At 43.8% G+C, this 12,238-nt stretch overlaps 1 protein-coding gene across 3 annotated transcripts in view; it reads right to left on the bottom strand.

Annotated features, from left to right (window-relative positions):
• Window positions 1-3,604: 3,604 nt before the first annotated feature.
• CDKL5 (cyclin-dependent kinase-like 5) overlaps window positions 3,605-12,238 on the bottom strand; it is a 125,572-nt gene continuing 116,938 nt past the window's right edge. For 2 of the 3 annotated variants that reach the window (XM_014960299.1, XM_014960301.1), the window contains exon 18: window positions 3,605-10,901. In XM_014960299.1, the coding sequence (XP_014815785.1) occupies window positions 10,512-10,901 (390 nt within the window). In that variant the 3' untranslated portion in view covers window positions 3,605-10,511. The remainder of the gene's footprint in view (window positions 10,902-12,238) is intronic. The other variant, XM_014960302.1, reaches the window with a different exon arrangement.

The raw sequence follows: 12,238 nt of genomic DNA, 5'->3' as shown, positions 1-12,238 counted from the left end.
GGCAGATCTGGCCAGTCCCCAGTATGACAGGCCCCACCGGTATCTCCCAGTCTCAAATCACCTCACTTCCCCTTGTGTCAGATCGCCTTGACCTGAGCCACTGTGGCTGTTTTTGGGACAGGCATCAGTCCCTGGTGCACTGGGTGGCCAAACCCCCCTCCATGTCCTCTCTGGTTTTGCCCTGCCACATCCTTGGCAGCCCAGGGCACATCACTCCCCGTGGGTGTTTGGGCACAGGAACCCGGGGACTCATTCTCATTGACTGTCTCAATCTCCACAGCCCGTTCCCCAGCGCGTGCCTGAGGAATTTGGGGTGTGTGGCAGCTGTGATGGTGTACCCATCTCCCCAGGGAGACCGCCCGGGTGTTACAGCTTGTCCCCCAGGAGCTGGAACCCAGCACGCCCCAGGAAGGAACCACAGACCCTGCAGCTCCCACATGGGAGGGTTGTGGGGGGCTCTGGGGCAGAAATCACTGTTTGGCTTCCCATGCATCTGCAGCAGAAACCTGGCAGGCACCAGAGGCCTTTTTCCTTATTTTTCAGCAGTCTGTGCATCCATCTCAAAGAGTTGTGGCATCGGCACCTGAGCTGCCTCAGTGGAGGGAGGAGAGGCACAAAGACAGCACCACCAAGGCAGGGTACCTGCCTCTCGTGCTTTCTTCTTACCCCTGTGGGCAGAGAGGTGAACACGTGGTGTGCAGGGCAGGAGACGAGATGTAGTACATCTCACCAAGTGAGATGTAACCAGAAACACGAGAAAGGCCTTCAGATGTCTGTGCAATTCGTCACATTTTATTCATTCGTGAGGGCAGATGTTTCTGCCTTGTTTTTTCCTGTATATAGAGACAACAACTGTCAGGAAAACATGCTGTTCTGGCAAATCTGAAAGCTTCTGTTCCACTACACCAACAGTCTGAAGCCTATGGAGATGTAGAACAGACCAAGCCCCACCTTCTGAAATGGCTGTTACATGTTACCACCCTCCTGGAGGCACTGCACATAAAGCAACAGGGAGACAAGGGCTGTCCTCCAGCAGTCAGAGCTCTGGTGTTAATAACATCTACACTGAAAGCTGAAGCATTTCCAGTCCCTGGCCACAGTTGCCATCATGTTATCACGCTGCTGTCCCTTCCTCAAAAGCAGCACAGGCAGCTCTGCTCCACGTCCTGGTGGATGGTGACTAGGAGGGGAGGAGGCCCGGTGCTGTGGTTTTGTTGCACGATGGAGGAGTCGTGGGATGGGGTTGGAGGGATGAAAGGACAGACTGGGCACCAGCCGATGACTATCTATAGCATCCCAAAGGAGTTAATCTTGACGGTAACCACCAGCCTTGGCTGTGACTGGCCTTTGAAGAGCTCCCTGGCACAGTCTGGGGTCTTGCAAATTGGTTTTGGAAATGCACCCTGCGGCAAGCTTAATCCACCATCTGAGTGGATGGACCACATGCCATTGTACACCAAGGCACCACACTAAATTATGTATCTTCACATGACTGATCCTACACATGGGATATAATAAAGCCCTGGAGGAAGACTGTCTAGGTAGAAGGGACTTGTGCTATCACTCTTCCAGCCTCCCAGCTTCAAAGAAATCACTAGACCCTTTTCCAGACTGAAATGTACAGCGATAAATAAGGTGGAACTATCTGGCACACACTGAATTTCACAGTTCATTTGCTCCTTGCCTCGCCCTGTCCTTTCCCTGCAGTTCACCCCTCCAGCTTGCACAGGGAAGGGACCTACTTCTGGCTTTCATCTGCGATGTCTAAATGGTTCCTGCTAAAGTGGGAGTTTCTGTTCTGATCCTAGCTCGCTTGCTAATCGACCTCTGGAAATTCACTTAACCTCTGCCTCTTCTCTAAAAAGAGGGGTGCTGAGAGGCTCAATTAATTAAGTGGTCCTAAAACGCTTTCAGAATTGCACTTGACTTCCACCTCTGCAAAAACGCAGCATGTTGGAGCAATAGTGTGACTGAAGGCGCTATGAAAGCAGCATAAACCCAGCCAAAATACGATTACAAAAATAGAAAGATTTTCCTCATCAAGTCTAACTTCTCCTAGCATATCAATATCATTCTAATTTACCGGCACAGATGCCTCCGCTGACAATTAATCAGAACTGAGCCAATAACAGGCTGCAGGAGATGACGCAAAGCAGTGCTGAAAAAGCATCTTCTAGGAGTGAAAATCCTGCAGGTCCTTACCTACAGCGGTACAGAGACCAACACATGGCTTTGCAAACACGGTTTGAAACAGGAGGCAGGACCAAGAGCTGCCTTCTGTTTTGTGACCTGAATTTATAGCCCAGGATACCTCCAGAGAGAAGTGAGGGAACGGTGCTGAGAAGTCAAACTTGGCAAACTTAACTATGTAGTAAGAGATTGCCTCAGGCCTTACCATTTGTAAATCAACAGCCCCTTTCTTTTATTGGGTACCCGCAGGAATTATCCCTTCACAGCTGTCAGAGAAAAATGCCCACACCCACTCTGCTCCCCATCCCATGGGGGCCCAACGCTGACTACACTGGGGCTACTGAGGTTGAGGTGCTCAAGGAGGTGGCCACTTCATTTTGTGGAGCCCTGCAAGGAGGACAGAAAAGGGCACTGAGTGGCTGGGGGTCACTTTAATGAGATCATTGAAAGAATAAGAGCAAAGCTAGATTGTAGGAGTAAAACTCCTACACTGGGTGCCTCAAGGAAACAGGCATTTCAAATGCATTTCTGCCTGCAACTGCTTAAATGCTGGGCCACTTGTCCTGGGGGAAGCGAAAGCCACAAGCTCAGGCCAGTTTGGGAGGTGATGGGCGCAGCTCGGTGAAGGCACCAGGCAAAGGCCTGGTCTCACAGTAGCTGTGGCACGACCCACCAGGTGGTTGTTTTGGAAGGATGTGAACAGACTGCAAGTCCTGTTTTCCAGCAAGTCTGATGCTGGAGAGGAAAGGAAAAGAAGGGAGGCCAAGAAAAAGTGGTCCCTTCTCCTCAGTTTGTTTCCAATTATCCTGAAGAATGAAGGACCAGCAGAGAAATATTTTAAAGTTTTTTAAAGCTGCACACAAAACAAAAAAAAAAGTCATGGCCAGGACACATTAAAGCAGAACCCATCGAAAAATGTATCGCTGACACCTGAATGTTTGCCTAGGAGGGCCTCAGCTCACGTGCTGGCTGAAATGTCAACATGCTACCCAAATGGTGGCTCCCCTTCTGCAGCAAAGACAATTTCAGGGCTGGAAACCTTCAGGGTCTTTTAATTTCTAGGTAGTGCCTGCTGAAGGGATTGGTGGGTTGATGCTGTTCAGAAGAGAGAACAAAAGAGATTTTTGCCCTGACAGGAAGAAAATCCCTCAGTGCCTGCAATGAGATGACAGGAATGGTGGGCAACAAGGTGCTTCAGAGCTGTTTTGTCCATGCTGCTGTGGAAACGTTAGGCTTGTGGACAGATACAAACTGGCTTCTCAGATGGCGAGTGAGCAAGGACCTGGCCACAACCCATTGGGCAGAGGAGCCCTGGTGTGGTTCTGGCCCGTCCTGCTCATCTGGGAGCCACAATGACATATGTGGAGGTTCTGGAGGAGACGTATCAGAAATAAGAAGATCCATTGACCAGTGCCAGTGTTCTAGTGCAAAATCTGCATTTTTATTAAAGACATATTTTGGAAGGCCCATTCAAAAATACATTGTGCTCAGTAAAAATTAACCATTTCCATGCTGATAATTAAGGTTACCACAGGATTTTTTTTTTTTCTCTTTTAGAATATTTACAGCAACAATAGAAATTGTACAGAAGTTAAGAATGGAATACATGCCCAAAAAAAATTTGGTAAGGTGTACCAACAACATGATACAAAGGGTTGTATACAAACACTTTACAAATGGTTTATTAACTTGCATGAAGTCATCCTTAAATATTCAACACATTTTAAAATCAATTTGTATTCCAGGATTAAAAAGGTTAACACCACATCACATCCCTTCCACAACAGAAAGCATGGTAGATTTAAAAGTTTGTGCGCTTTAGATTTCTAGTAGCTGTTAAAAAACATCGGGGAATCTTATCCATAAATTTAGAAGTTTTGAAAGCTACCTCCCCAGCCTGTTATTTTTGGAATAGTCTGTACTGGCAGATTGTGAAAAAGATCACATTTTTCTCAACCTCGTCCTTCCTTCCTTCTCCCATATGACATAAATTCAGAATTCAGCATTTCACAGTGGAGATCTAAGCAGTCCTGGAAGTCTTTAGCAGATTAACCAGATTTTAAAATGCCTGCATAGAGTTTCCAACAAAATTATGGTTTCATGGAAGATTTTAGCTTATTGTTCCATATAACCCGAATGTATATGGATGTTACTCCTTTTGCTTAGACATATCCTTCAGTAGTACAAGTCTAAGATGTGCACTAGCAAAAAAAAAAAAAAAGAAGAAAAGGAAAATTGAGACAGTAACCTACACTTAAAGTTTTGCCTTGTTACTAAACAGTTAAAAGCTCTGCCATTGGATTTACATGTCAAGAGTTTACACCAAGAGGTTCACATCCTATAGGAAACTTGAATAGCGGCTTCCATCTTGTGCTATGAACATGCTTTGACGTTGCTAATGGAAAGCTCTAGGAAAGCAGTCACTTCACAATGCATTTCTACGCCTGTACAACGGAGATGCCACCTTGCATTTCTCAGAACAGATCCAGAGAAACAATGCCCTGTGAACACAGAGACCTGGTGGAACAAAGCGCCTGGCAGGCAGCGTGTCTTGGTGGGGGCGCAACGAGGTAAGGTATCTCACCCAGATGAAATGGAAAATTAAAGTGAAGAAAATCCTGAGCAAGTCTAAGGATAGCTGTTTGAATAAAACAGCAAACAGGGTGGAGTAGTAGATAAGGCCTCTAACTCCCTGATAATCTGCACTAGAGAAACAACGAAGAACAAGGCAACTGCAATATTTGAGAATCACAAGGGGAAGGGCAAGGGAAGACTGCAAAGCAGTGCAAAGGATGGCATTGGGACTTTAGGAGAGCTCAGATGGCTTGGAGGTTTCAGAAGTATATCAGATGAAGGCCCATCAAGATTTTATTACTTGGTTGCTAACAGTACCTAGAGGAAGAAGCTTTTTATATGTCTCTTCAAAATTTGGAGTTAATAATAAACTCAGAACAAACAAACCAAACCTTGACCACATTCTTCTGCAAGAGAGAGGAGGTAGATTGACTTGCAGAGAAGACAAGAGATGTGTAGAGTCACTCTTAGCCTAAGTCACAAATTCCATGTTCAGACCCTTGGCCCACCCACATCTGAAGAGACACTTTTTCCTGGCTGCATATTTTGAGTTACATTCTAAAAGAGCCTGAGAAGTGATCTGATTCAGGGGGAACGAAAGCATCAAAACATATCAGGGCTGCTCCTCTCACACTTCTCATGCACCTTCCACTTAGTTTGTCAAATAAAGCCAACTTTTGCACCAAACAATTGACTGTACACAAGGTAACAAATAAGCATCCAAGAAGAACTTGGAGCATGTAAAATTCAGACCTAATCAATCAGATTTACCCGTGCTGCCTCACGCGGTAGCTGTTAAGACAGTCCACTGAGAGAACAGATGACCTACCACAGCTTTTGTCTTCCAATTGAAGGAGGACCTCCTATAAGATTTGCTTTGCTTAATTTTCAAGAAATTTGCTTCAAGATTGCAGAATGAAAAATCTTGTTTCAGAATAACACCTGAACCAAGTGATGTGCACAAGCCTTCACTCGCCTGATGAGCCTGAGCATTGATGCACTGCTGCTCTTTGACCCTTTGAAAAAGGAGTCAACATCTAGAACTGCCAGGCTGTATTGTATTAAAAGGAAGGGTTTACTCAAATCGCTCCCTTTTTAACGAAGGCCAGAAGTTAAATGGCTTTTCTCCTCATTCACTACAAACCTAGTTAATGAATGGTTAATAACATGAAACCTTTAGAGAGCTGTGTAGGGAAAGGCACCTGTTCTTAAATAGTGTCCTGATTTGAAGGTCATTTAAAAACAGTTAAATAGGGCACTTCACCTTTCCAATCATCCTCTGTGGCGCTCCCATCCTGTTTTGAATGGTGGGCCTCACTTACAAGAACAACAGCCCAGATGCACGGTTCATGATATAATCCCATTAATAGATGTATTATGTATGTTAGATGGAATGGAAAAAAAAAAAAACCACCAAAAAAAAACATTCATTGCCACCCCACAATTTGCAGTATATTTTATATGGCTATCCTTTTCATACTCTATGTGCAACTGGGATTCAAATATTCGCCCAGCTCTACTCTGGCAGTGTTCAACACATACAGAATTAATTACATGCAGGTATTTTTGAAGCATGTCTCACTACCAAATGATTATAAGGCAACAAAAAGCTGAAACATGAATAAAACCCCAAATGCTTCTAGAGCTTGGCTCCCCTCAAAAGCGCCTGGGTTTTGCCTTAGCTGAACAGGTCCCCACGGCGCTTTCAGAACTATATAATCCATGTTTCCGTTCCTTTACAGGAGGTCTACAGCACTGAATTGTTAAGAAGTCTTAGCTTTTTCTGGGTGAACACAGGAGTCTACTCAGCTAACGGCAACAGCAGCTTCTGAAGAAAAAGGGAAATGAAGTAGGGATGTAGCTTTTTATGCCAGTAAGATTCATCTGTTAAGAGACCTAACCGCAATGAGAAGGCATGGCCAAGAGCCTATCACAGGACGCTGCTTCTTGAAGAATCACTCCAGCTTTGCTCCCAGAAACAAGTTGGTGTAGCAGAGAAAGGTGACAAGCCTAAGGACGACCTGAGGGTGTCCTGTAAGTTCAGAAGTTTGAAGCCTGCTTTAATATTTATCTAAAGGAGTGAGTATCTGTAAACAGAGCGGTGTCAGGACCCACACATTTAGGTGGGTCTGACTTGGTATCAGAAATGAAAGCTTGGTGTCAGTCCCAAGCCCTGTGGGATGGGGAATATTTTAGGAAGAAAAGACTGAATTTGGGATCGCTGACTTCCTGCCAAGACTTCTGCCCAGTGCTCCGTGCTGGCAAACTCTCAGAGGAGCAATGAATCTTGGACCGCGATGAATGGAACAAAAAGCGTTAAAATAACTCTAAGGGACTGTTCTCTGTGGTCAGGTCAGTTGAAAAAAAAATTGTTGTTTCAGGTTAATACATTTACATGGCCGTTCTAAAGGACAGCTTAAACACGTATACAATTTCAGTTAAGATGAGCTTAAGGTGCTTCTTTTCAGTTAACAACAGCTCAAGAGCTATACTGAAAACACAGACAAGTTTAGGCAGCTTAAATTCTGCAAAATGACTATAATTCATTTCTGAAACTTAGTTTCTTTTCTATTCACATCATTAACGACGCCATAAGGCAAAACAGATTGCCAAAGAATAAAATGCAGTTTAACTACCATACTTTATACTAAGTAACTCTATAGAACATGTAGCACAAGACTCACAGACCAGTGAAGAGGAAAGCTCACACTTACAAAATTGTTTGCTCTGTAATTCTCTTCCCCTTTATTGAGTCAGCAAATCTCAGTCACTATAATAAGACTCCTTTAGAAGCCTTGGCAAAATTACATTAGCAATATTATAAATATTGGGAAGTTAGACCAGGTTAAAAATACACAATTTTTCCCAGCACCAGCTGGCCAAGCTGCTGGAAGTTCTTTCCAACAGAAGGAAGAAAATACTACATACGTTCAACACAATTTAGTATTTAACTGAAATCTACTACGGTTTGTTGAATGTGAGAAGAAAATGCAGTATGAAGTAGAAACAATTTTCTGTAAATATGGGCCACCAAATACTTGAACATTCCTTGGGTCACCCTTGAAGCTTTGCTAACTACTTTAAACAGCTATATGTACAGTCAGAGATTACCCTGATTTAACTTAATGGGTACTGAGAAAGAAAATCCTTTGGAAACATTTTTCCTTGCTAGAAATCAGAACAGCCACAGGCAGCCCAGCAGCATCATCCCCAGCACGAAGCTCTTACCAGCAAGCTAAAAGTCTTGCAAAGAGGCAAAAGGGTACATATCCACTAAGTACAGAAGAGTCTAGTCTGAACGCTCCCTTGGAGACATTCAAATCGTACTGCTTAGAGCCCCACTCTCGGACACTACTTTTGTGAGGGATTTCAGTGGCACCAGCCCATTTCAAAGCAGAGAACGGGACTAACCTAGTTGTGACCAACTGGTGAACCCGAAAGACATTGCTAAAATATGCTGCTAAACTCTGACAGTGATGGCTAGTAAATATCACAATGTCTTTCCGGGATGCCCACTGAACTCATCAAAAACTGGATACCATTTCACGTCTGCTCTATTTATATATGTTATATATATGACATATCGACACAGTATATATCATATATATCTAGATATCCTATATCATATATATCTATAGAAAAATCACATGCACATTTCTTGCAGGCAATTGACAATTTTGACAATTAACTTTTTGCCCTGGACACACCTGATGCAACATCCTTCCATAATGGACTTTCTGACAAATACTTTTAGAGTAGTGGTGCCAAATTTGCTGTTGTTAGAACTTTGGTATGACTCAAGATGTGCTGGACAGCACGCCCAGTTTGCATTGTTATCCAAGTTCAGGAAGTTCAGCTCTTGCTGCCTGGCTGCTGCTTCTGTTAACTACATATATGGCTAAATCATCAACTTTACATTCAGGTTAATCTCTTTTTGGAAAAGACAACGTATTTGCAAGTACAAGTGTCTTATGAGGACAGCATCTAGAAAACTAACTATGCTGCAGAGTAATGAGAGAGTTGAACTAATGTGTTTAAAAAGGAAAGATTGTATTGTTCTGACACTACAGGCCTGACTCTCTTATTGCACAAACTTTAGACTGGCGTAACTCTTTTGACTCCTACTGGCTCACCTTTGATTTCCTTTACCGGTAGCAACAGAGGAATCGGGTTGTGTATTTGCTACACTCGACATTCACCAACGTAAAGGCAGTTTTAACAATCTTGTACAGGAGACCGGAACCTAAGATCTAGTATTTTGCTGAGACTGGTAACTGAACTGTGTACGGGAATATTTGGATAGTAAGACCTAAGGAGAAATGAAGTTGCATGGCAACCTTCTCCCTCAATATCCAAATATCAGATTTGTAGCTTTAAACACATCCTGAAATATAATAAAAAGTGCAAGAGTAGTTTAAATTTAAATACAGTGTTTATCTTATTAGTTAATAGATTGCTAAACAAGATGTAAAATACACATATGCATAAAAGCTTATACCATGATCTGCAGTGCCATGCTATGCGTAGGTTTGGCATTTCACTTGCAATTCATGCTATGGTTCTTTGGTTTTCACCCCTGCTATTAAGTGGAAGAGCACCTGCTTTAGCTTGTAGTCACGGGGCACTTTATCTCTTTAGAAGAAACAAAAATTTGGTAGTGGGGCTCTGTGCTCTTGATGCAGAAATCCCATCAATATTACTAGGAAAGCTAAGGACACAGGGGAGAATGTACCACATTTACATTACTGTACAGTTCTGCAGTCTCTTACATTTAGCCAATACTTCCAACAAAATAGCCCATAATAAAGCTTGGAATTGAATGTTGTCTTTTGTTTGTTACCAATAATGCCTATAATACCGGGCTCTCATAGCTGAGCAAGATTCATACTGTTACAGTCACGTTTATATCCACATTCAACTTCCTTTTATTAGAAGTATAATACTGCACTTTATATCACAAATGTATAAAAATATGGCAGATAGTGTCATAACAATACTTTTCTTTTAAATGAGTATATTTAAAAAACAGACAGTTATTTTCCATTTATATATATATTTATATATAGAATAAAATACTCCTGATGCAATATATAAATGTCACTGTTAGTTTTTTATAGAAACTACTGTAGCTGTTGCACTGCTTCACAATGTTTCAAACAGCTCAAAATAACTTTACATTATAACATAAAAGATATGATTATAACAGTACGATATTAGGTCATCATAAATAAATATTACAAATCCTATCAAATATGGAAGTTTAAAAAACAAATTTAAGACATACAATTTAACTTTAAACCCTTAACCGGGATACACTTTTTAATCACACAAACCCCACTGTTTTAACTAGGCAGCAAAAAATGTAGTAAGGGCATAGGTCTAGACATGAATGTTTTCACCCTTATAAGTGCCAATACATACCAGAAGTCTCCCCGCTCTCAGACAGAGATGTGCACTAAGCTGGAATGTAAGTGAGAGAAAAGGGCAAGGCGTTTTTCTCCCCGACCCGCACACTCTGCCTGGCATCCAGCAACGTTTCCGATGACCGGTAATTCATCCTTCACCTGGTTACACCGTAGAATCCCTGACTCTCACTGTGGGGCCAAACAGCGTAGCTCCACACGTACATATTGCACACCTTTATAAAGCTGAAAATGCGGGTCTTACCATCACCAGAACCACCACCACCACCACTCACTCCCCTACGCTGATCTCCACCCGAACCGGCCTATCCTCCGGAGTGCAATTTACAAGGCTGTCTCTTTCAAATCGTTCAGATTTGGCATTCGCGAGCGGTTCGTGCGGTTGTACGTGTGCCCGTTCTGTCCGCTCTTGGAAGGCAGCTGGTCCGAGTAGGGAGGCCCGTCGCTGGCGCTCCGGTTGACGGGGGCGACGTGCCAGGTAGGCTCCAGCTGGCTGGCTATCTGCAGCGTGGGCCTGCTCTTCGGCTGGGGCTCTTGCCGCACGGTGCTGCCGCCGCCGCCGCCGGAGCTCTGACTCATGGGGTGAATCCGCACTTCAGAAAAAGCAGCTTTGGCTGGCTGAGTCGGCAGGGGCTGGAAGCGAGGCTCGGCAGGGACGGGGTGATTTGAAGAGGAGAGGTGTAAGAGCTTGCGAAGAGATTTTAATGGCTGGCTCTGAAAGACACGGGGGAAAGCGCTTGACCTTCTGCTCTCCATCATACCAGGCTTCCTATAATAAAACTGTCATGTCCTAAACTGAACATCTTGAACTTCACAGGACTTCTTCACTTCTAGTTTGTATTTGTATTAGAAGAGGAGGCTCCGGGGAGACCTTATAGCGGCCTTTCAATATCTGAAGGGTGCCTATAGAAGAGCTGGGGAGGGACTCTTTGTCAGGAAGGGTAATGATAGGAAAAGGGGAAACGGTTTTAAATTGGAATTAAAAAGATTCAGATTAGATATCAGAAAGAAATTTTTTACTATGAGGGTGGTGAGACACTGGAACAGGTTGCCCGGGGAAGTTGTGGCTGCCCCATCCCTGGAAGTGTTCAAGGCCAGGCTGGATGTGGCCTTGAGCAACCTGCTCTAGTGGGAGGTGTCCCTGCCCACGGGCAGGGGTTTGGAACTAGATGATCTTTGACGTCTCTTCCAACCCTAACCATTCTATGATTCTATGATTTATTTGGAATATTTAATTCAAAAAGTTCCCATCAATACTTTTAACCTTCTTTCCTATGAAAAGGCACAGACAATTGCACTAGCTGGCCACCCGTCACTACTCCTGCTATTAACTTTAAAACTTCTGCCACATTTTCTGAAGCACAGGTATCAGAAATACAAAGTTCCTAAAAATTGTGTGAACATCAACTGGGGGTTAGGGAGAGTCTTAAGTAACCATCTGCACTGGAAGAAGGACTGGTAGAACTCAGCAGTGGGGTATTTTGTTTGCCGGCAGCTGCGTGATAAGCTGCACTAGTCCCTCACGGCTTCGTTAACTGGTGAGCAGCTCGAAGGAAAATGAAGACTCGGGTAGCAAGAGCTGGGGAAGCCTGAGCACACATAGTGGTACAAAACCAGCCTCATTAAACTCCCCAGCTTACAGAGCAACTTGCTTCCTCAAACACTGGGGCTGCAACAAACCCTGTTCTTCAGCTTTCAATGTTGTAATGGCAACAGCACGGCACTGAAGCTCCCTCCCAAAGCCTGCCCCCCAAGCTGGTTTTAGAGCTGGAGAAAATAAAGCTGTGTTACTGCAGTGATATGCTGCAATAACGTAGCCTGCTTAAACCACAGTCTGTGCCAGCTGAGGCACAGCCACACCATAACGTGGTCGTGATGCTCTGGTGGACCCATCAGGTATCAAACTGTGTCAAGTAGCAGTGCATCTTCAGGATGTACCTTTCCATGCAGAGCTAACTGGAGGGCTTCCCTACGGTGCTGCATAGCTACCACAGACTGAAACATTGCTTGCCTCCAATATAAAAACATAACCAATATTTTGAAAGGCTCAA

Source organism: Calidris pugnax, unplaced genomic scaffold (assembly GCF_001431845.1).
Source record: "Calidris pugnax isolate Ruff unplaced genomic scaffold, ASM143184v1 scaffold188, whole genome shotgun sequence".
In the NCBI taxonomy this organism is placed as follows: Eukaryota; Metazoa; Chordata; class Aves; order Charadriiformes; family Scolopacidae; genus Calidris; species Calidris pugnax.
Note: the sequence above shows the minus strand (reverse complement) of the source record. Positions and strands in the feature narration are given on the sequence as shown.